Below are 24,142 nucleotides of genomic sequence, written 5' to 3'. Positions count from 1 at the left end.
ATAACGTTCAGTTGAGAGCTGTCTCGAATTAGCAATTATGGGACAGGTCACGTATAGTGCTTGAAAGAGTCTGCTCTATTGTCTTTCCCAAGTTATGTACATATTTCTTTCGCAGCCATTTCCCTTCACATGTGTGTACCCCTCGCTTTCTGGTTGGACCATCGAAGTGTTTTCCATCTCCATCGACTCAGTAGTGGATGGACCCGAAACATGAGGTTTCGATAAACGGGGAGAAACCCCACCCAATATTGAATCAGGATGAGCAGGGAAGGGGATCTGCAGCAAAGAAACGAGGGCAGAAACAGAAATCGCGACTTCGCAAACAAGAACTAGTTTTTCGAATTAGATCAATTTTATTCATTCTCGAAAATTAGTCTTCTTGCATTCTTGACGAATTAATTTTTGACGCGAAGTGTAAGGTTTTTGAGTAAATCATAAATCTAAAGTATAAAAGTTTTCTCAATTTCGCACATTCCGGTGAGTAGAGTGGTTCAGCGCTTCACGAGCACCAATGAGCGACGCACTTTTCCCTAGAACCGAGAACGTAACGTAAAGCCGCATTCTTAATCTGTAAATGCTTCAACAATTTCGGTTAAATGAAAGATTGGTTGAAAAGGATAAACTTCATTTTGTTATAATAAAAGTTTATTTAAATTAAAGTTAAACCATTTATTTCATGTTATTTGTTTATATTAATTCATTATTATATTTCATCTTTTGTAGCCACGATACACATATTTTCTAGTGATACATCGGTAGTGGTATAATAAATTAGATTAGTTTGAAATCCAACTTTTTTTAAATACTCCAAGCGACCCCAATTCAATATTGAATTTACTTTTCGGCCGATTTGTTCTTTTTCACTTGAGGTTAAAGTTTTTATGTTTGTTCTTAAAAATATTAAATAATATATTTTTTTATCTTTGATGGTTAATTATAAAAAATGATATTTGGAATTTTAACATGAATACCTTACCTTGTCTCTCCTGAATCATTTTGAGTTTCTGGAGTATTAATTGCCTTGTTTAGATCAGAGCCACAAGTTGCCCAGCTAGCAATGCTACATAAAATTGTAAATTCATTTGGTGTAAATCCAGACTGTTCTAAATATTCTTTCCCAACATATGATGCATATTTACATCTGTGATGGCAACAAAATGCAATGATTATACCAGTAACATTGCATTTAGGTTCATTTTGCATTGCTTGAACTAAGCAATTTAGAGTTAAATCTATGAAATAATTTTTTTTAGTAATTTTAATATAAATATTATGAATATAATATTAAAAATATATAAAAAATATATATATACCTGTAGCTGCTCCACACAAATGTTTTGCAATACCAACTTTACGTTCAAATTTTTTAATTTCTGTTATATCATTCAGTTTCAAGTCAGCAATGTCAGCACGTATTCTTTCTATTAAGAGAGAAGATTGTTCATTTTTCAATTTATTATCACTCTTATGTCTGTGACTTGAACGGTCTACTAATAAAATACAACAGTCTTTTTTATGCTTCACTATTTGGCCCAACCAATAAGTTAGTTTACCCTTTCCTGCTCCAAATTCAATAAAGCATGTATTGTCTTTTATAAGATTTACACGTTCCAAGTGTGATAATAACGATGAATTTTGTAAGAGATGTTTCTTAATAGTTTTTCCATAAGAATTATTATTTATTTTATCTTTAAGTATTGGATGTTCCAATACTATTTTATGAAATTGGGGTAACTTTGCTATAAAAGGATTAAAGAATTATACACTTCCTAATTTCAAGTTTTGAATTTACATATGTATGTATTACTAACCGTGAACAGCTTTTACTTTGTCTATAACTGTATTTACTATAAGGTCGTTTAATTCAGAGAGTGGTATGTGTCGTGGTGCTTCGTAAGTCTCATTAGCATTAATTCCTTTTACGATAAATGATGGTTGTGCATCAATCAAGCGTTTTGCATTGCATACTTTCAAATGTTTAGTTAGCTTAGACTCATAACATGTACTGGAAATGATCTATAAATTTTATATACATAACAAAATATGAAATATTTAATATAACAGAGATGTAAACTCACTGTGTTGGATCAAGTGGACATTTTATTCGTTTATTTTCAGATCCTTCTTTATCAGAATGATTAAATTCTAATGAAACTGGCTGATGTTCGCCGCAATACTTCTTTCCTTCCTTCACTATCATACGACAATAACGTCTTTTTCTCTTCACAAAATACATGCAATGACTTTCTTCAGTCATTTCACTTAATCGCTAGATTCTTTGTTCTATAAATTGTTTTTCTTCGATCAGTATATATTTGAAAGAAGCTACAATTCACGTATACATAACGTGACATAACCTAACAGTAAATTAAACATGCTATGTAGGTATGTGGGATTAAACTTACTTAATTGAATACATAAATATGTATTACTACATCTAATAATTTTATGATTGAAAAATTTTATTTATTATAAGAAGTTGATCATAAAATTGAGGCTACTTTAAATTTGCGTGAAATATAACTCAACTGAAGAGTATGTATATAATAGGCAATTGCAGCAAACTTCTATAGCAGTCGCTTTCAAGCATTCGAAGAAACAGAGGGTGTTCATTTTTAAAAATATTATATATTTTTTAAGGTTATTTATTTAAACAATTGCATTTGTCTCACAAAATTTCTATTTTGATGTTACATTACATATTCATTAGTCAACTATGGTTTGCCATATTGCACTGATAAATTGTTTTTATATTTAATGTATAAGTTTCTGTATTCATTAAAAATTTTAACATTAGATTTTATCAACAGTTAAAAGAGTAGATAGTTAACTTATAGTTAATTTATAGTTTACTTTGTGGATGAAACAGGAATTCATAAAACCAATTGTCGTTAATACAGTTTTCTATTAAATCGAATATACATGCTTCATATTTTATCATTTCTACAATTTCAGAAACACTTCCCTCTGTATTTAAATCTAATATACTTAAAATGGAGCCCTTATCCAATGCAAATATCTTTGTGTGATATATCTATGCTTACACTTCGCATATCTATTTTATTGGAGTATAAATATGTATATACATACATATACATATTGCTTTTATGGCAATTATCCAACACGACCAATATTTGTTATCGGAACTTCATCGAATTTCCTATTCGCTGTATTCTCTTGATAGCAGTTAGTAGTGAATCATTTAACAGGAAGAATATAAATCGAATACAGACGATTTAACTCGGTGACTATTTTGTAAGCATCTAGCTATGCATATGTAGATTTAATATCTTTAAGTATAAGCGTGCGTTGTGTGCTTCTGTTCTTCTAGTACACCTACCAGACGAAACATTTTCGACAGCCAATCGCGTGTAAAATTACTCTTTATACAGCGTTCTCCCGAATTAAGGTGCGTGGCATTCAGAGTTCAGCTGGAGTGTTATTCGCAATAAGTTCTTGTTCTTTTATGCAGTTAACTACGTTTATACTAAAATTGTGTACATGTATGTATGTGTGTGTAATACAAGTGATAGTGAAGAACATTATCTTAAGAATCTGTTATGTATTCCGTGCCTTTTAGATCATAACCTCTATTTATATATTCCAACGAAATATTTAAAACAACAAACGATCGATATTCAGTGAACTATGATGAGAATCAATCTTTTCTTCTAACGATGCTTTGGATTTTTATTTAATTTAAAAAAAAGTATATGATGACAAAATTAAAAATTGAATAGTATTTGAAGTAATATTTTGATTAATTTGTCTACGATCTACCGGTCAACACACGCAGATAAGATTAAGAGTTTTAGAAACTATTGTGAAGTGATTCAGTCTCTCGTTATAGTTTCGTGCACTACGACCTTACACCAGTTTGTCTTTGTCACCGCATGTACGGTAGCTACCTGTTGCGAGCTTGTGACCGTTAAAAAAAAATGTCCGGTACAGATTCCCGCAGTCAGCATGCGTACATTTATATTTTAAGACCATTTTGGAACCGGTGGAAATGGTACGCGGTGATCGCATTATTAGGCATCGGTTCGATTATTTTAATTCGGCAATTCATATTCGCGTCCTATTTTCCTTTGCATCAGGTAGGACATAATCTGTATTCGGAGGAGCTAAATCAAGATGGTACGTATTTATTATTCAATGTGTATCTACTTGGATATTGTCATGGTAAAAAAATAAAATTTAAGTGGTAAATGAATTTGATAAAATCGACTAGATTAATATTGAAATAAGAAATGAATAATAACAAACATGAAATCAATATATAAAGAACGCTATAATGAGCGAGGAATATTTTTATTGATATGAAAGAAATGTTTTTTAAAAACTAATAAAATAATAGATTGATTTACCGGTGGAAAATATTGAAAATTCATGACGAAACATGTGACAATATTCTTGTTGACGTGCAACTTCTAAACAAATATATTATTAATAATAATTTGTTTCTACTGCTGTTGCAGTCCTTAATAGGTGGTATAACTTTACCAATGGTGAGTTCAGAAAATTAATTATTTATCTTATATTTTTAAAAGATTTAATAATGTAACAATAATTATAAAACGTTATACAACATTGTTTAATTTGTTCTTTTGTTTCTAAATCTTTTCACGTATTTAGATTAATTTCGTAATGGTTTCGTATTAAGAATAAGTATATCTTTTACAGACATACTTTGTTTATATTTACACAGGAATATAGAATTTCCGTAACATAATAACAATATTGTTTAAAGTTACAAATATTAATCTTAATCCTTCGAATTACATTTGTATTCAATCTGCATTTATTAATTTGTGATTTACATCATCTACAATCAAAACAATTGATAACGTCTCTTTATCGATCATTTATTGCTATCTTTATTGCCATGATCGTGTTATACTACAGGTGTATAAACAGAGTAAAAAAATAATTGATCGAAATCTCAAATGAATGCACTTACGCATAACTATTAATTACTCTTATTAACCTCTTAAACTTGAAATATTTTCCTATATATATTGAAATAGCCATATTGACATAACGAGATATGTCTCATATCCTGTTAGGAAGTTAAGAGATATCTGTTTCGCGGACGTTTGTAAACGTAATTAGTTATGGAATGATCGAGTTAAAATAAATATAGATTGAGGTTAGCAAATGTTACAAATTTTTATTGTCCTTCTTTATAAATACATATTCGACAGGAATGCTTGATCGGTAATGTCGACTACTGTTACTATTATTTTTCAAATTTTTAGTTTGAAGTGATATTTTAGATTACATATCCTTTTTATTGTATCGTTAATTGTAATTTTATGAAATTCTTTAAAAATAGATAAAAAAAGTGAAATTCCAGAGAAACTAGCTCATCTTCGATTTCGATGATTTTAAAATATGATACAGAAATCAACATTTTGAACATTTATTTTCTTATATATATCATTAGGTGGTAATGGCAAAATCCGCAATCACTTAGTTGCCAACACAATACATACATATAGCCGGCGGTCTCGCTTAGTTTGCGAGATATTCGCACAGAACTCTCGGTATTACTACAGTGATTTCTACCTATAGTTGTGCATCCGTAACAGTGTATGTATTAGTTTGGTTGCTGGCCGCCATTTTCCTCATTTTCTGTTTATAAAGCTAGGTCGGGCGAGTTTAGAACCCTATGCACAACTGCAAATGCGAACTCGTAAGTAATGTCCGTTATAACTTATAACTCAATTAAAAGTGAATATCATCAGTGCATTGGGTTTGGATTAGATTTTTCAATTCAACCGCCACAAAGTGGCCAGCAACTCTTACGTAAAGTAATAATTATTCCGTTTCGTAAAATAATATCAATTATTCATTCGTATATAATTTTCATAATTAATCTGTTATTATCTTACCTAAGTATTGCCGGCTATCTTGCAGCTGCCGGTTTGAAAATTCTAACTCAAACTCAAACCCAATACAATGAATCATATTCGTGTAATTTATAACAGGCATTTTTTACAGCCTTGTGTATGCAGTTGTGCACGATGCTTTAAGCTAGTCCACCGTCATTTATAAACAGAAGATTAGGTGGCCGGCTATCAAATCGTACACATACGCTGCTACAAAGGCACAACTACAGGTAGAATTCATTGCAGTAATACCGTTAGTTTTTTGCAAATATCTCAAAAATGAAGAAAGATCGCCGCTAATATGTATAGGAAAAGTTATTCACAATATCGATTTTTAAAACATATCCAAAAATCATCGAAATTGGAGATAAGATAGCCTTTCTGCAGTTTCACCAGTAATAATTTCTATGGTCTGATGCATATGCATATTCTTTTCCAATGATGTCTCAGCTATTTCAGTCACGTTTACATTAATTTGTTCAGCCTATGTTTATGTCATGCTATATAGTTATCAAATCACGGTATTAATATCGCATGTTAAGGATACTACATCAAGGACATTGCAAGTAACGGGATATTAAATGTGCATAACACTCGTACTCTTACTTATATGACAAATTGATACATATTTATCGAATGTTTTCTCTAAAGTTCAATTACAAATTAAAATCTGCACATAATTCTGATTAATCTGATTATATATATTGTTTTAAGTTGTTAAATGGTACAATGGCAAAGTACAGTCACCATCGGATCCGGCACATTGGCAGCGGTACATGACCGATATTCGTCGACATTGGATATTTCGGGAATACAATCCGGATCAATCATACAACCTTGAAAATCCAGAAATCGAAGATCAATCGATGGGCCAAGCCGAACATATTCGAAAAATTTTCAAAGATAAGGTAATATTAAAATATTGTGTAATTATAATACTTTTAATATGGAATTAGTAAAAAGAATCACTGTCAATGGTCTCAATTCAAATATTTTTTAAATATATACTTCTAATATACAATTTTTACTATCAAATATTTTTAATATAAAATTGGTAAAAAAGAAATTACCGTCGATAGCCTTAATTAAAGAATTTTCAGATACTTTCAATATAAAATTTCTGCTGTCAAATATTTTTCCTTTAACGAAGAGAAAGAAATATTGTCAATGATTTCAAAATTCAAATATCTCTATTTTTATTATTCAAATTTCTGTTATCAAATATTCTTAAATTGAAATTGATAAAAAAAAAAAATACTCTCAGTGAAATCTCAATTCAATTTAAGAGAAATGTATTTTAGTTCTTGATGTTTGAATAAGTGGTAACTGACAACGCAAACATTTGGTAATTTGTTTCCAGAAAAATGGCTTCTTCGTAGAATGTGGCGCTTACGACGGGGAGACTCGGAGTAACACATTGGTATTGGAACGATACCTCGATTGGAATGGTCTTCTGGTAGAGGCGGATCCTTTGAACTTCAGTAAAATGTTGAGAAAAAACAGAAAGGCTTATCTAACACCTACGTGCCTTGCCACTGAGCCATTTCCCTCCGTGGTACGAAAGTTCGTAATTTGTTGCAGATAGTTATATAATAAGTTACCGTATAATATTTTGTAATATTTCATATTTTTTATACATATATGCATATATATTTTCCGTTGTGCAATTTTCAGAATTCCTTCTTGATGGCCAATAATGTTGGACGTCTTCACGAGCCAAATGCTTCTGATAGCCATTTACCTAATTCTCCTGATGTTGCCCACAGTGGAGTCCACATCTCAGTTCAATGTTTTCCATTTATAGATTTAATGGCTGCTCTTAATGTGACTACAGTAAATTATTTTAGTCTTGACATTGAGGGGCATGAGCTTCAAGTATTAAAAACGATTCCTTTCGACATGATAAATATCGAGGTGAATTTAACTTAAGTTAAAATTAAGGAATAAATTATAATTTTAAATTTTGTTACTATTTTTATTATTTTTTAATTATCTTTGCATAAATTTTGAATTACGAAATTTTCAGACACTTTCTGTGGAATTCTCTCATGTTGAAGAAGGCAAAAAGGAGTTGATCGGTTTTATGGAGTCAAAGGGTTATTATGTGTATTCAATGGTTATTAGATCAGATAATTTAGCACACGATATAATATTCGTGAAATACGACGAAAAGTTTAATTCACTAATAGAATAATCTCGCCTTAGCTACGTTAGCGTTTTTCTTTTAATATCATATTTAAGTAACTTATTTAATTGGAAAACTACATCATTAAGTTATACATTATCACATTACAGTACATAGCATAAAACGTATTTCATTGTAAAATGTATTTTTCCATTGTTAAATGCAAAGTGTTAATATAAAAAACTAGTTGATTCAATATTATGAATATTGTTCGAATTTTATTTTACAAAATATTTACAGAAACATATATTTTGGATAATAAAAATAAAGTGTCTCTTTGTAAATAGTTCGCATAAATAAAAATCAATAATAATCTATAAACTATTGAAAACGAACGCTTTGCAGTCAATTAGGAACGAAATCTATACATATAGCATATAAATCGCATTAAGAAGTTTGTTTTACCTGCTTCAGCTTATGCGTCCTAGATACTTAAATATTTTTTGCGGTAATTGATTCCTATTGTAAAAATAAAAGTGAATATTATACAATTTTTAAAGACTACTGGAATGATTTAATGTACAATTAAATCAACCTGCCATTTATTGCTACGTCATGAGCAATAAAGTTTTAATAGTTAGCGCGATGGCAAAAATGTCGATGTATATGTTCCGCAGAGACTGTAATTAAATAAATAATTATTTAAAGCTTGCAGACTAGTTTCGTCACCTCCTCAATACTTTTACTTCATGGAAAATTATATTTATACAGTTTAAAAATATCTCTAATTGTTGTAATATCTGTCATGATTATAAATATAAATCGAATATGTATGTAGTTCGATAAGCGCATAGGAACTTAAAATTTCCGTAGAAACTTAATTTGTCATTTTGTACATTCATAAAGATGAAAATTCAACAAAGAAATTCGAACAAACAATTTTGGCAAATCACACGAATCTTGGTAAACATGAAAGAAAAGCTACTTTTTAAGATCCCTTTTGGTTCTTAAAAATTAATCAATTTTATCTATCGTATAGCTTATCTTTAGTTTTCCTTCAACTCGAAGACACAACTGTTTCATCTTTGTTCTAATACTTACTCGGTACACGGTTATATAATTAGTGATCACAGATTCCAAAATCCTATGCAACGATAATTCGATCCTAATATATCGTTCATAATCTTATGCGGATTAGTGTTCTTTTTTGGTAATGAATAACATAAGCATTTTTAGGTCTCTTCCTCACGCTATTGAAGGTACAAATAATTGAAATAGATTATTAGACAGTCGGTACTTAAAATTAAATAAATGATTCCAGCATTTTTTAATTTCTTTTAAATTAGTTTTTAATAAATAATGTTTCTATAAAATACAGAATTTTTCCGAAATCGTTGATTGAAAAGTTGAATAATTTTACTCTTTCAACTTAGACGTAACAGAAAATTCAGAGAATGTGTACAAAATGTTAAATGTAGAAATCAGAAGCATAATGAAGTTTGTTTTCTTCAGTCATCTCAGTCCGGTGGTCCGGTTTCACCCGGTAATGTCAATTGGTTATGGGCTGGATGATATAGAATGCGGGATGTAAGATGTAGGACGTAAAAGATGGGATAATCTTGGGGACCATGGAAAAAAGAATAGTATAGGATTTGCCGAATAAAAATCTGTCTGAGGCACCAAGAGGGACATTTTCAACAATTTGTAAAGAATTAAAATAAATGTCATTGAAACTACGATTTCGAAAAAAATCTATATATATGTACAATATACAATCCACATACGAATACGAACGACGTTAAATAGTATAATCAGTGGAATTGATATAGCCAAGTCGTCAGTGTGAAAATGATAAATAGTACATTTAAATTAAAGAGAGGAGGTATGGAAAATGAAGACGAGTGTGATATGCGGTGCGATTAGCAGCATGCGATCAACTAGCAAGGAAGTCATCCTATATATAGCCCTAAACACAACACTATTAGTAGATGCTAACACTTAAGGCTTTAATTTACAACTTCATTGCCATATCTCTTCCACCGAATATGCTACGATATCATGGAATGGTTCGAAAGATCACAGTCTTAGAAATTATCCTCGTCATATTCCCACTTTATCCTTTCAAACATAACTCTCTTGTTTCTTCCTAACGATACTTCCACTAACAACCGTCGTCTGAAGTGGCACTTTAATCTGTTTTTCCGCGGTCGTGTTGTTGCAGGGTGCCTTAACGCTGTTGCTCTTATTACTGCTGTGTCTCCTCCAGAAATCAGACTGATTGCTACTACAATTGGTCGAGCCAGTAGTATAAGTACCAGTTTTGTCCGACGTTTTTTTCTTTTTCTTCCTATTAGGGCCCAAACCACAAACCCTGAGAAAACCTTCCCTGAATTTCGTGGACATCAGATTGTAGAGGATAGGATTAATGGCAGAGTTCAGATAGAACATCACTCGACAGAAATAGAGCAGGGTGAAGTAGCGCTCGATACCAAAGTCGAGGATTACTTTAATTGGAACGACCAAGATCCAAAGTGTCAATGCCCTAAATGGTAACAAGCATAGGAAGAAACAAAACACCACTGTCCCTAGCATCAGCATCACCTGCTTGCGATATTTGAGCAAGTTATTGGACGAGCCACGGCTAATCGTCGAGTTCGTCATCAAATGTCGTGCAATCACCGTGTACAGAACCACAAGGATCAGCAGCGGTATCACGAAGAACACGATTATCGTGAACAGAACGAAACTGATCGGCCAGAATGAATTTGCAACTGTGCTGCAGGTCGGAATGTACGTACCGTTCGAGTTTTCTTCCTCTTCGTATTTGACCATCAGTAGAATGGGGCTGTGAACAGACGTTTTATCTAAATGATTGGTGATTTATGTTATTTTCGTTTCGTATATGGTATACTTTTTAAATATTTGTTATTTTTCTTTTATATCTCTTGCAGAAAAATATTATTAGCTGGTCAATATAATAGAAGCTGATTTGGAGTAATGTATCATTGGATTTTGATAGTTGCACTACTGCGAGCTTAATATTGGTCAGTAATTGCCAGCAGTAGCTAAAGCATTACAAATGAATTATTAGCTATATTGATGAAATAGTAGCGCTGGAACTAACGTAATTAAATCATTATTGGAAAAGCAGTCATAGTCAGTAGTTTTGGGCAGTTCTTCAGTATATTTTTTTATTAGATTTTCATAGTCTTTTTTCTGGAAGAGATACTTCATATATTATACATAATTATATATACAATAACTATTATAGTAATGTATATGGTAACATATCAGTATATTTTTTTCAGTTTTATTTTTAAAATATTTTTATAAATTTACTACAGTAATTTCATTTGGAGCTGAAACATGGAATGTTATTATTAAATATTCTTAATCGTATTCGAAAAAGGTTACCATCGGTCAGTAACATATAAAAAGTACATAAAAATTCTTATCACAACAATACAGTATTTGTTCGAAGAATACCGTTCTTTAATACATTCACATAAATTGCTGTTTACAATACTGTAAGTGAGATTACGTTCTCTAATTAATGCCAACTGAAAATGTAAATGTACAGTAAAAACATCATGCCGGTTACATAAGAAAGTATCACACGAAGTTCTCTTCCTGTTCACTACTATCAATTTTCCTAGTTCCGGTCATATTGCCCCTTAATCCTCTCTTGGCACACTTCTTCATTCTGCATAGTTCCAAGAACCCTTTTTTGAACTTACTGCTCATCAAATTATACAATATTGGATCAATGGCGCTGTGCAGATAAAACATGATCCTGCTAAAGTTAAGAAAAGCGAAGAACGTATCTCGATCAATGGCAGCAATTTGTTCTGCTGGTGCGATCACTATATAAAAGATCAGAATCCTGTATGGCGATAGACAGATGAAAAAGCTGATAACCACTGATAGTAACATTGTAATCACGTGCTTCTTTGCCCTGGTATGGTAAGAGTCGCTTGTATTACTGGGATCTGGCATCAATTGCCTGATGATGAAAGTGTACAGGATCAGCAGGATCAGCAGTGGCGCTATATAGAAGATGAGGACCAGAAGTAAGAAGAATACCACAGTGGCGCTATTGTCGGCCATCGTCAAACAGACTGGAACAAAGTTCCTCGCGTCTTGATCGTTCTTGTTCTCCTTCACGCGCATCTCCTGGTACTGAGAGACCCAGATTATGGGACTGCAATCAGTTAAAGCGAAATTGGCGTGCAACTGGAACTTTCAGAATCTTCAAGCTGGACGGAGATCGAGCAGGAAGGATGGCGGTTTGAGATTAACGTGTAAGCGGTTTTTAGCCCCTTTACCGACCGAGTTTGCAGAGGATTTGCCTTGTAAGCTCGGCGAAGCTTGTGATTCGATTGGAACTTGCACCACTTTTTTTTTTTCATTGAGTACAAGCTTTGGACCCTCATGGGTCTATAAGCCACATGAACAATGTTGAATGTTAACAATATAATAGCAATATAAGAACAATACCAAAATATAAAAATAGGGAACTCAGAAGTAAAAATCCGAGTAATCGCATAGTTCGTAATACTTCATCTTAATCTCTGGATTTAGTCTTAAATTTAGCGTTCTTCTTTTTAGTCTTTTTAACCTACGCCTGGTTTCAGTTTTATGTATTAGAAAACACCAGTACGATGTGTACGGTTTGAACCTATAGCTGAGAGCTATTTGTTTTCTCTGAGTTTCAACGTCATTATTTTTGTTATAAAATAACTTGCACTATATTGAAGGATTGAATTTAGTCTCACTTGGACAGACCAAATTTTTAGGTTAAAACAAGCAATATGTATTCAAAGCAATTATTTTTTCCTATACTCTGCTCTTTCAATTGGAATTATTGAATCAGTGTTGTATTGACGAAAATGTGACGCAAATGCTTTCGACACGTTTTCCAGGAAATTGTTCAATGACTCGAAGTTTAATGCTCGACGCACAAAAATAATCAATGGGGATTTTATTGCTGAGACGAAATGGATCCACCGTATTTTAAACCCAAGTATTGTACAAACTTGATTAACAAATAATTTAATTAACTCGATTAATAATAATCGAGTCTCTTTATATTTATTCGAACCACGTATAACGTTATTCCCCTTGTTTCTCTATTTCAGCAGTAATTTTCATTTTTTTCCGATTTTTCAACGAATAGATTTTTTCTTATTCTTACTTTTTATATAAATATACTTATATATATAAAAGAAGAAAGAAAATCATTCGAATTTCTTTGTTGAGATACAGGAGCTCTTAACTTTTCTGAAAGTCGTTTTAGGTATCGAGACACGGGAAAATAGCTTGCCGTCACACGGTGACACTCCCACGTAACCGAACATAGTATCCTGTTGCTTTCTTTTCTTTCTTCCTCCCTCTTTTCTTTTGTCTTGGCACGAATCTCGGACCCGATCTTCGCACGAAAGACGGCACCGTGATATTGAATTTCCTCGAATACTCGAACTGACGCAATTTTCGGTAATTGCACAGAGACTGTTATGTTTTCTCTCTTTATAAATGGAGAGAGGAGAAGAAAAAAAACAACGCATTTGTCAAAATTGCTAACACCGTTAAAAATTTGTAGAAAACTGTTAAATTATATCAATGTCTGTAGAACAATTTATTTTCTGAGATTTTAAGTTAGATTTTAAAGATAAATAGTTTTGATTGGACTATTCAAAATCATATTGTAAAGTAAAAATATAAAATAAAAAGCATGCTTTTTTATTTAAAATGAAGAATTATTTTTCTTAAATCGACAATAAAGAAACGCAAGTGATCATTGATAATAATAAAATTAATGTAATAAAATTCTTACTGCTTTCATTGGACTTATAATTTATATTATACCAACGTATTTCTTCGAATTTGAGTATGTTAGAACTCACTTTGTATTGTTACAGTTTGCTATAAATTTCTTCGTCTGATATCCCAGATACAGGGAAAAGGCAGATGTTTGAATATTTAAGGAACTGTGGGTTATTTTGTTAATAGTGATAGTAGAATCACCCTATATATCAGACAGAGAGGATTTCCCGGGTGATTCATCAATAGTATTGTGTTGCAAGGCCGTATACGAGCTTGGAGTACTTGGAGCTTCATTCAAGAAACTTCCCTCTGAAATTATACTAGGCATCTGTCTTGTTTTCCTGCCTTGATAAACTGCGATACGCTTGTGCTTACTCAGCTTCCCAATGTCTGACAGATATATATATGTTGGAAAGCAACAGTTTCCGCGCTCGATTTCAATTTCTAATTTCTTTTGTTGTCTCTTATAATCTATTTCTTTCTTATTTCTTCGAGTTGCAATGTTAAAAGAAAGAAAAATATTTCGTATTTGATTTCTGACGATCTAAAACAATACCGGATATTTGTTTTCTTTTATGCTTATCTAAATTCAAATTTTTATGCTTGTATTTGAAGTTTTAAATTTAAATCCAAATTCTAATTCTCTAATTCTATTCTATCACTTTATAGGCTAAATTATCTGTACATACAAATTGCAATTTCTTCCCCTAAATTTACTTTCAAATCTACCGCACGTCATTAACCTGGAAAACGTGTTTCTTATCACACCAAGACGTCACAGATCCAAAGGAGATCCCTTGTTTAATATCTCCTCTGCTGATAGGTCCCTCAGGAATAAACTCGGCAATTACTTTCCTTTTTTACCCTGTCCTAAGTAACTTGAAGCCTTCAAACAGTACCATTATAACATTTCTACGATATATTTTCTCCCTTCATATATTCAATTATAGTTCTCTATAATTCTAATCGAGTTCTACATCTCTGGTTTTTTCCTAATTTAATCCTGAACCTTTCTGCTCCATTTATGTTGTTATCTCCTGGCAATTTTGGCCTCACTCAAACGATCATTTTGTTTGTACTTTTTCTGGCGAATGGACGTAATAACGTTCCTTGTCAATTTTTAGCAATTTCATATATTTTTATTTATTCACAATGTAATTGTATTTTTGTATGTCTAGTTTCTGACAAAGCCCACCATCTCGTGGGCCAATTACATTTTGTACGCTTAGTACAAGTTAGAAAACTTTATAGAGTGTTCGAAGGTCTGCTCACAAATCAGATTCGTTATCATTGGGACGAATCTCAGAAATGGATGGGCCACGTTTATTTTTTCCATTTCTACTAGAGAATAAAAGCTTTAAATACAAAATTTAATAGAAACTCAGATAAGTGGTTAAATAAATTCTCTCTGTAGTAGTATTGCAATATGTTTCAAAAAATAGATTGAAGATAAACTTTGATAACTTTTTCATATTATTACCTTCGATATATCGATCTTTTCTTCTTGGAAACAATGTTGACTTTCTAAGAGAAACTCCTTTGAATATCAGATATTGAATATGATAGAATTCATGTAATAGGAATCAAACAATCATGTCTTCTAAAAGCGAAAATTGATTTCTGTAAGATGTGTTACATCTACGTTCAAACCAATGATGTTATTCAAAAATGCTATGAAATTCCCTTTGAACAAAATATTTACTTGTTTACTTGTTGATCATAAATGGTTAAAGAATTTATAACATATATATATTTCTAATCTCCACTTTGCCATTTTCTTTTTCGAAAGCAAACTTTCAGTTAATTTCAATGTTTTCTTTCCTCTTGCTAGAAGGTATTCGGAGACTTTCTGTTTACCGAGTAGGCACGGGAGTAAAATTTTCCTATCAACTGGCATCCTTCTAATCCCCTAATCTATGGATGTGGATTATGTATTCTGTCTCTATCAATAACACCGTTGAAAATCCGAGATTACTATTTCAGAAGGCGGTACTGTACGGTAAACAGCGGCAGACGAACATATACAAGTATTTATATCGCAGAGGAGTAGCGTTGTATTTTCTAGTCCTTTAATACCATTGATAAGCTTTGCCCCAGAAATTCGATTCGGTGAAACATTTTCGAATGTCTCGAGCTATTACTTTCCTTTCAACTTCTGTTTTCTTCCAATTTTTCGGCACTTGTGCAATCAATCTGGGACTGGAATTCTAGGAAGTTGATATGATACGACACTGTCACAACTGGCTACAGAAAGTGCAATTTATAGATTTCTCAGAAAGGTATGTAGAAGTTGTGATGGATTTAGGCTTATTGGATCTTTTAGTTCTGAAACTTTAAATACTTCTTCCTTGGAATTTATCCAAAAGAATTATTGTCTTTTAAATTGAAGTTATAATATAACTTCCTCGTCATTTTCCTAAGTAGTTTCACATCATCTAGTTTTCACTTTTTAGTTAGAAATTGATGAATCTTTTTCTACCAGTAACAGAATATGTCTATATGATAAGTTCTATTTGAACGAATGATTGAACTTAAATTTAAATATTTCTTCAGTCAATTAAAAAACTGAAACTGTTCCAGATTGTGTCCACTTAATAAAGTGCAACGAAACATAACGTAAAACATAATCTTTCGATATTCTAAATACTAAACAACATTTTATACTAATCCTGTACAGAATCATTTCTTTCCATCATATTATGCAAGTCAATTCAACCTTTATTCTATGTTGAAACACGCACAATAATTTTCTTGCGAAGCCATCGCCATCTGGGTTGCCTTCCATCTTCCTCGAAAGCTTTGTTCTTTTTCACCACGACACCTAATGCCACTCTTCTTTCTTTCTTCGATATTTTTTTTCTTGGAAGACGATCCTCCGCCAGCTTTTTCACAGACTGCTTTCCCGAGCCATAAATTCAGCGAACAGGGGCCTCGTCTTTGAACCGGATAACCGCGCCCTCGTGATCCAAGGGAGGAAAAAGTGTTACCGATGTGTAAAACTCTACCTCAGAAGTGGTTCACAGGCGATATTCCTTTTATGACCAGTGATACACGTTGCCTTTCTTCGTTTGGGCCAACTCGAACGTGAATGAAACACCAGGTAGATTTCATGACTCGTTTGAAATCTTTCAGCAATATATGGTAGACTTTCTTTGTTAATATTGGACTGCAGATATTTAAATATTTATAAAACATTTAATTTTTAATTGGTATTGTTAAGTATGAGTTATTGGTATGTTGAGATGATAACGATTATTTAGGTTAGGTTATTTAATTTTAATTTATATCCCATATCTTACGCAATAAGATATGTTAACGATATTTATCACGTAAATCAGAAGATACAAATTAGAATAAATACTTTAAGATTAAATAACCTACACCAAATTATTATGCGTCACCGAGATAACCATTGAGAGGTAAGAATGTAAAAACTGCGTGGAATATACATAACCTGCAACAATATATAAAATATCGCAAAACATAATATGCCTTATGATATTTAGGGATCGAAATAAATCCCTACGTAGGTCCTTCCATTTCTCTGGTTATATTTATAAAAATACAAATCCTCACAAATATTCGTAGTCCAATTATTGCGTTTCGAACGAACTATCGATAGATCTAATAAGCTTAAATCTTTTCTTGTGTCGAGAAAACTTTTTATCAAGTGTCGAAGAAGTTTAGTAAAAAGTTTTGAAGTGTTCGTTGGAGGAATTTGTATTTGAAAGACGATGTTGGTTTGTGTGCTTGGAGCTTTCGGGATTTGTGAAGTTCTATCGTAGTTGTGAAGTTAGTAATATGGACTTTAAAAAATTTCTCAATTTTATAAACTCGTTAAACCAAATCACTACCAACCCATTGAAAGAAAAAGACTAAGTTTTGATTATTTCAGGTATCTTAGGATATATGTGAGCTTTCTGAATATTCTTTTTGATTGTTTCCTAGCGACCCATTTAATTTAATTACATAAAGTGACCACGCATAGCGATTTTACTTAATGTCCCAGAAGAATGGTTGCATCACAGTCTTATGATTACTAATGTAATTCCAGAAGAGTATCCACACTTTTATTAGGACCATCCTTCTTCCAGCCCTTCTTCGCGCACTTGGGGATCAGCCTTTAATAATGATTAGCGTATTTGGACGATTCTAATTTGGTTTGAAGATATTCTATTCTAAATAATTAAACTATGTTCCTAAGCATGAAATATTCACATTTAAGAGTCAAATTTAATCATAATTTAAATCGAATTGAAACATGAATATCCTAATAGTGTATGGTAATTTAATGTAAATTAATGTATCTAAGAACCTTTGAAATGATCAAAACTATTAGCAGTGGTACTAACGTGAGAAAAATCAAAATCACTGTCAACATGAATTAAACGAATCTCAATTTTAAAACTTTGTCACAAGACAAATAAATCTTCGGCAATAACACAAACAGAGAAATAATCGTAAAATAGAACTCGGAACGTATTACGGTGGTTTTTACAGCTTTCCTTTTAATTTCCATTTGGCTAGGTCATCATATTCCGCCCTCGTTATCCCTCCATTTATAATCCTTGCTCGTTTATCACCAGGAGTAAAGTCAGAAATTTTTCAGAGGATGTCTTACGGACCATTAAGGTTTTGCGGGTCACCGTCGTGATTTTCTTATCATCGCCACTCCATATCGATTTTTACAGCCGGATTTCCCCGGAAAATATCCCTGAGGGAAGCTGTTTCTCGCGCGTACAATGATATGGTAACATATGGCTTTAAATTACTATCGTCTTCGGTAAAACTCCCTTTCGCAATGTATATATATATTGTAATTGAGAGAAACAGCTGCCTTTTAGCTTCCATGTATCCTCGATTCTTCTTCAACGCTCTCCTACCTCTGTGGCGTCATATTTCACCAGTAAAAAATCGTTAGTACTGTTAAAAATGGTTAACCGCAGCTATTTTTCTCTTTAATGTTTCCGAAGATAGATTGCATAGCGTGGTATTGAAAAGTTTAGTTCAGTTTGTTTTTATAAATATTTTAATGTCAATAGCTTAAAAAACCAACATCTTCTAAGTTCTATCATCTTTTGATTTTTACGCGTTATGGTTGGCACGCATGTCACACAGTTTACTAATTTACTTATATAACGACCACTTCATCGATATTGATACTTGTTGAATCTTTCTTTTTAAATACAAATCACAAAATGTTTAAACACCTCTGTTTTGGCTATTAGTCTTGATGTTTCAACGTTTCATTTATTCATATCTCACGTCACGTTGCCGTTTCAATGATTATCTGTATCGCGACAAAAAGTCGTCAAGCGTGACCGTGGTGCTTAATTAAACGCTTCAATCGTCAAGCTACAATTGGTATAAAAATAGAACGGAAAAATAAATAAGGAAAAATGTCGGGTAAGTAACGTGCTTAATAGGACGAACGTTATTGCCTACGTAACTGATGCACGACATTCAACTGCGTGATTCACTGCAGTTTGCAGCTTACGCCACAGTGTTGCGCCACTTTAACACGTTGTTTACGCCCTCTGGTAATTAAGTTGAAAATCGTCTCGGGAGTCGAAAATGTAAGCGGCCCTTTCGTACACTATGGAATGATTTCATGGGAAAATAGATTTGGCACATTGATGAGATCTCGTCTTTGAATCGAATGAACTATCAACTACAGTAATTAACCTCAATTACACGTTTCTGATAGATAATTTTACCGAAATCTTAAAATGTAGAATGACTAGATTCAGCAATTACACTCTTGACCGAGAAAGACCAGTCAACTTATAATTTTACGTAATAGCCATTTTCTTGGGCAAAATAATTTTTTTACTTAAAGATTTTCTATCTTTTTTAATGTCGTTTCATTTCTATTAAAAACAAACTATATCATACTTACATTCGAAAGGGCTAAAACTAACCTTTAATTAAATTTAATTTATCTCTATTAAGTTTTAACTTTTTAATCATAGAAACTTCTGCTTAAGGGATCCGGTTAATAGGTTAAGGTAAAGATAAAAATTCAAAGAATTTGATTTTAATTATCATGCGTTGTATGATATTGTTTTATTTATCGAAAAACGTAATATATAATTAAAGGCTGTTAATATTGTAATAAAAAATTTCGAAATATCGCGATATTAAGTAGTCCCAATTAAAATATACGGCAAACGCAGTCAATAAAAAACAGAAAAAGGAGTTTGCGTTTAATTGCCTTTTCACGAAGTTTATGAATGCCACTTCAAAGTTTCAAACTGTACAATATTAAATTCACGGAGAAAGAAGAGGCCTGACATTCCAGTCTGTTTCTCTCGAATGAACAGACTGCAATATTCTGGACATTTCCGTTACATAGAAATGCAGCATCAAGGGCAAATGAAAAAAAAAGGATGGAGAGAGACCAAGAGATAGCGAAAGAAAAATAAAGAAGTGGAAGAAGAAGAAGTGCAAGAATTGAGAAGCGAATGAAAGCATGGTATGCGTCAACAGCGAAGAAAGCGGATAAAAGAAAAGTGCGAAGTAACAATTCGATGTTTCTTTTTATTTGTCTCACCTGGTGCAAAGTGCCGCCGCAACCCACGCAACGAAGCAGAGAAACGTCGCTCTGGCCTTCGTGCACATATACCTATGCAAAAGTACCTTTTGTCAATCCCTGTTTTCGTAAAGCTTTAAAAAGTAACTATTATTTTTGGTTTGATTTAAAAAATAAATAAGTGAGAACCATAACTGACACGGTGTCGCACATGGATAGTCACACACGAGTTATGCATCAATTCACTATTTCAAAGGGATGAATGATTTCGACAGACACGTTTCATCAAGAGATAGCAGAATAACATACTTTTGTTTTTAACAGAGTCGTCGCTTTCGTTCGTTGGTGGAATTTCGATAGATCGAATGTTTGGTTAGTTTCCTGTCGATTGAATTCCACAGTGTCTGTTTCGGAACGTGAGTATTATTGTATCAGAAAAGAATTGGATAGAACATGTAGCGTGGGACTTTTACCGTTGCATACTTTTATATAAACGGACGAATACGCGGCTAACGTGAAGATGAGCTTATTTTCTCTTTATGTTCTGAACACATGTATACAGTATATGTATATATTTTGTGTATAAATGAACATTTTGAAATTTCATTGCCATTATGACGAGAATCGACTATCGTGATTGTATGGGCCGTTTATTTTGGAAGTGGTGTAAGTCCATTTCCCTTTGTTTCGAAATATCGAAGCGTACGCGTTCCCATCGATTAAAAAATCCTGATAAAGTTCAGTAAGCAAAGTAAACTTAGTTGGTCTAAGTTTCTACGTATTAAGTAAATATAAATTCAATTTTAATAAAAAATCAAAAAAATTTAACAAATGGTTCTTTTTAGAATTAATTAGATCAATATCATTTTCAGGGTCATGAATGGACTTGTAGAACTTCTAAAATTAGAGAATTGTGTAATTCATTAAATTTTTATTATTTAATATTTATATGTGTGATATTTGAAAGTAAATAGAATATAACTAAATAAATTTAAATTATCATAATATTATTATGTCAGACTCCAGTAAATATCCGTATAACTATTAGATTCTAATGTTAATCCAAAATTATTCAATGAGAAAAGTAAGGAAGATAATAACAATGTGTAATACTTCCTTCAGTTTTAGGTTTGTATTATACTTCGATACGATATAAATGTAAGATTATTAACAGTTTAATAATAGTTTAAATGTAATAATAATAACATTTAATTATAACAATTTAATTAAATGATACAATAAGTATTCAATGAATGTAATAATAATTTATTAGTATATTACTGAATTACTGCAATATTATGCCAGATACAGAAGTTAGGATAACATTCGTTTTTTATTATTGGTGCCTGGATTACTTGGATAAAGTACAGTTTACAAGAAATGGATTTACACCACTTTCAAAATAAACGATTATGCAATGCCAATTACTAACAAAATCTCAATTGATTAGAATAAACGAATATTTTAAGATTTAAATTATAAATTGTATACAAAAATTTTTCGTTTTCTCAATTTTTTCAAAACATGGACTTACACCATTTCCAAAATGAACGGTTCATATTGACCTAATTCGAAACTTGTTTCAACGTGTATTATATAGCACATGATATATCCACAACAGGTTTCTATATGCAGATGTTCGAATACTTTTGTGAGCCGATGTATTTCGTAGTATATTTATATATATTATATATTATATATATATAATAATGTAAATCCTTAGGGTAAATAAGACGATCGATTTTGGAAAATCGAGTTTATTTTAGGAATAAATTAAATTATATACAATAACAGCTAATAACAAATCTACTACAAATTTTACGTGGAAAATCGAAAATCGATTTCTAAAGTCCTAAATTACCGTTCTTCTCTCGTGATCTAATCTATTCATTAAAATGACTGCCGGTAAAACAAAGCAAAAGTAAAAGTGTGGGTTGGCGGGTAGTTTGAATTCTATAGAATTTACATATACATATATATTATATATATACCACACCTAATTTTGCACTCGATATAAAGCATACACGTTAACTCATACTTAAGCTATATTTCATCAGCGCTCCACTCGATAAGTATTAAACTTGCAAACTAACTTTGACTGATTTTTCAAACTGATACTCTCCTGGTTACAGAGAACGTAATATACTCGCTACGATTCAACTTTTAAGTTAGTGTTTTGTTTACTTGGGAACGCCACGCGGTTCGTGACCGGTTTCGTAACTATTTCAAAACCAATTGTCTCTGTATTTGTCGAAAGTACGCAGAAAGATGCTACGTGTTTACTTGTAAGATATTGCTCTATTAAATATTCTCTTTACTCACCCAACCCGTAGGGGCTCGCAAATTGCATAATACCGCTCGAAACTGATCGCCAAGATCGTTAGAACCGAAGCGTGTGCCACAGTCAATTCCACAAATGGTACCGCTTTACCTGAAATTGGACAAATTTTCTATTAGCAGAGAATTACTCAAATTATTGTTAATTGAAGATTACAAAGGAAAAATATAAAATCATTAAGAAATATTAAGAAATAATACAAAAATATTTCACTTTGTTCGTAAGTCTTGTTCGCTGGTATTGTTCATAAAAATATCAATTTGCTTAAACATCCGCAATCTAATTATAATATAGAATAATTTATGAATTAATAGATAATTAAATACTGTAAGTACTAATACTAAATGACTGAGATTGACTACTTTTAGAGAGATTGGGAGAGACTGGTCCGATTATTGGCTGGGATATTCTACTGATTGATCGATCAGCTGACTACAGAAGCAATTTGATTGGCTGTTGATATTTGCAATGCTCGAGTTTATGCTATACATTCGTATCGTATGTACATATATTCAACATATTAATACAATTGTCCATGCAAATAAACGGATCTTATTGTAAATGTGATTATTGTGTGTTGAATATTTCAGAAATTTAATTTGACGTGCGAGAAATGCGATCTCGTTTGTCGTCGTAATTTGCCGATCAGAGAATAAATAATTGACGGAATTTCGTGACCGTACAAATAAATGCCAGATATTTTAATATTTCAATTTAAATATTCGAAATTAAACAGGAACTTTAAACGCGAAAGTCGGGTCAAGTTTCTCTTTTAAAGAAATACCTATTATTATCGAAACATGCATTATATTTTATATAACGGGTAACTCAAAGAGAAACTTTTACGTATGATTAATGAAATTTAACGCAATTCTCGATTTCATGTTAAAATATACTTTCGAATATATTTCATATATAATATAAATATATGTATAATAATAATAAATAATAATATATAATATATAAATATTAATAATAATAAATATATTTAATATAATATAAACATTTAAAACTGAGCTATCACTGAACCCGAAAATCACTTTCAGCTTTTCTTTCATACATATAACGTGGACTGTTTAATTATTATTAATGAAGCATAACTTAAGAGGATGTTTCACATATAATTAACGAAGTTTATTCCCAGATATTCGATATATTCAGCTTCATCCTCTCTTCTGACATAACTGCAACGGGTTTCAAAAGTTGAAGGGTCAATTTTCTCGTTGAACAGCCGGCAACGAGATTTACGATTAGAGATTTATGGTTGCGGAAAGGAAGCTTGCTCGACAATCAGGGTGTCGCAATAAACTGGTACGAAGCTCTGGATGCTATTATTTTCCGTATACCTTTCTTCCATTTACTCTATGTCCACGGAGTCCAGAATCGGCTGAGTAATTTTGTCCTTTGTCCTGTTTCCTGGAAGTCACCGCGTT

General features: G+C 31.9%; 3 protein-coding genes and 2 long non-coding RNA genes across 13 annotated transcripts in view; 3 read left to right on the top strand and 2 right to left on the bottom strand.

Moving 5' to 3' along the window:
• The first annotated feature begins 274 nt into the window (after window positions 1-274).
• On the top strand, window positions 275-8,727 carry LOC100643326. Of its 4 annotated transcripts, none has more exons than XM_048407544.1 (7): window positions 275-477; window positions 3,581-4,137; window positions 4,479-4,508; window positions 6,606-6,799; window positions 7,252-7,446; window positions 7,566-7,805; window positions 7,918-8,727. In XM_048407544.1, exons 2-7 carry the CDS (start codon window positions 3,939-3,941, stop codon window positions 8,083-8,085), a joined length of 1,026 nt encoding a protein of 341 aa, XP_048263501.1. In that variant the 5' UTR covers window positions 275-477; window positions 3,581-3,938; the 3' UTR covers window positions 8,086-8,727. The 4 variants fall into 4 exon arrangements, with proteins under 4 accessions (XP_048263501.1, XP_048263500.1, XP_012165420.2 ...); XM_048407543.1 differs by having other exon boundaries at window positions 3,332-4,137; XM_012310030.3 differs by lacking the exon at window positions 275-477 and adding an exon at window positions 2,867-3,255 and having other exon boundaries at window positions 3,332-4,137.
• On the bottom strand, window positions 655-2,834 carry LOC100643449 (tRNA:m(4)X modification enzyme TRM13 homolog). Of its 2 annotated transcripts, none has more exons than XM_003396350.4 (6): window positions 2,406-2,834; window positions 2,079-2,283; window positions 1,812-2,005; window positions 1,314-1,739; window positions 977-1,232; window positions 655-890 (listed from the first exon to the last, which is right to left on the bottom strand). In XM_003396350.4, exons 2-6 carry the CDS (start codon window positions 2,255-2,257, stop codon window positions 704-706), a joined length of 1,242 nt encoding a protein of 413 aa, XP_003396398.3. In that variant the 5' UTR covers window positions 2,258-2,283; window positions 2,406-2,834; the 3' UTR covers window positions 655-703. The 2 variants fall into 2 exon arrangements, with proteins under 2 accessions (XP_003396398.3, XP_012165425.2); XM_012310035.3 differs by having other exon boundaries at window positions 2,079-2,325; window positions 2,406-2,726.
• LOC100643200 (growth hormone secretagogue receptor type 1) overlaps window positions 8,528-24,142 on the bottom strand; it is a 63,268-nt gene continuing 47,653 nt past the window's right edge. For 4 of the 5 annotated variants that reach the window (XM_048407539.1, XM_048407537.1, XM_048407536.1 and 1 more), the window contains exons 5-7: window positions 22,694-22,802; window positions 20,393-20,464; window positions 8,528-10,861 (exon numbers count right to left, since the gene is read on the bottom strand). In XM_048407539.1, coding sequence (XP_048263496.1) covers window positions 10,138-10,861; window positions 20,393-20,464; window positions 22,694-22,802 — 905 coding nt within the window. In that variant the 3' untranslated portion in view covers window positions 8,528-10,137. Of the gene's footprint in view, window positions 12,218-20,392; window positions 20,465-22,693; window positions 22,803-24,142 lie in introns of all 5 variants that reach the window. The other variant, XM_048407540.1, reaches the window with a different exon arrangement.
• LOC125385453 lies at window positions 12,130-23,570 on the top strand. Its single transcript, XR_007224750.1, has 3 exons — window positions 12,130-12,317; window positions 23,078-23,207; window positions 23,300-23,570. It is a non-coding gene; the product is annotated as an uncharacterized LOC125385453 (long non-coding RNA).
• LOC125385455 lies at window positions 19,144-20,337 on the top strand. The gene is made up of 2 exons (XR_007224752.1): window positions 19,144-19,245; window positions 19,325-20,337. It is a non-coding gene; the product is annotated as an uncharacterized LOC125385455 (long non-coding RNA).

Source organism: Bombus terrestris, chromosome 7 (assembly GCF_910591885.1).
Source record: "Bombus terrestris chromosome 7, iyBomTerr1.2, whole genome shotgun sequence".
Taxonomy (NCBI): domain Eukaryota; kingdom Metazoa; phylum Arthropoda; class Insecta; order Hymenoptera; family Apidae; genus Bombus; species Bombus terrestris.
The sequence above is the reverse complement of the archived record's forward strand: the minus strand, read 5'-3'. Positions and strand labels throughout refer to the sequence as shown.

Bases quoted from the DNA above. Each gene is read 5' to 3' on its own strand.
- LOC100643449 (XM_003396350.4), bottom strand. From the start codon at position 2,257: ATGACTGAAGAAAGTCATTGCATGTATTTTGTGAAGAGAAAAAGACGT. The intron at 2,006-2,078 runs GTGAGTTTACAT...GATCATTTCCAG, and splicing joins TGTCCACTTGATCCAACACA to TACATGTTATGAGTCTAAGC. The intron at 1,740-1,811 runs GTTAGTAATACA...ATCCTTTTATAG, and splicing joins CAAAGTAAAAGCTGTTCACG to CAAAGTTACCCCAATTTCAT.
- LOC100643326 (XM_048407544.1), top strand. From the start codon at position 3,939: ATGTCCGGTACAGATTCCCGCAGTCAGCATGCGTACATTTATATTTTA. The intron at 4,509-6,605 runs GTGAGTTCAGAA...TATTGTTTTAAG, and splicing joins GTGGTATAACTTTACCAATG to TTGTTAAATGGTACAATGGC. The intron at 7,806-7,917 runs GTGAATTTAACT...CGAAATTTTCAG, and splicing joins TCGACATGATAAATATCGAG to ACACTTTCTGTGGAATTCTC.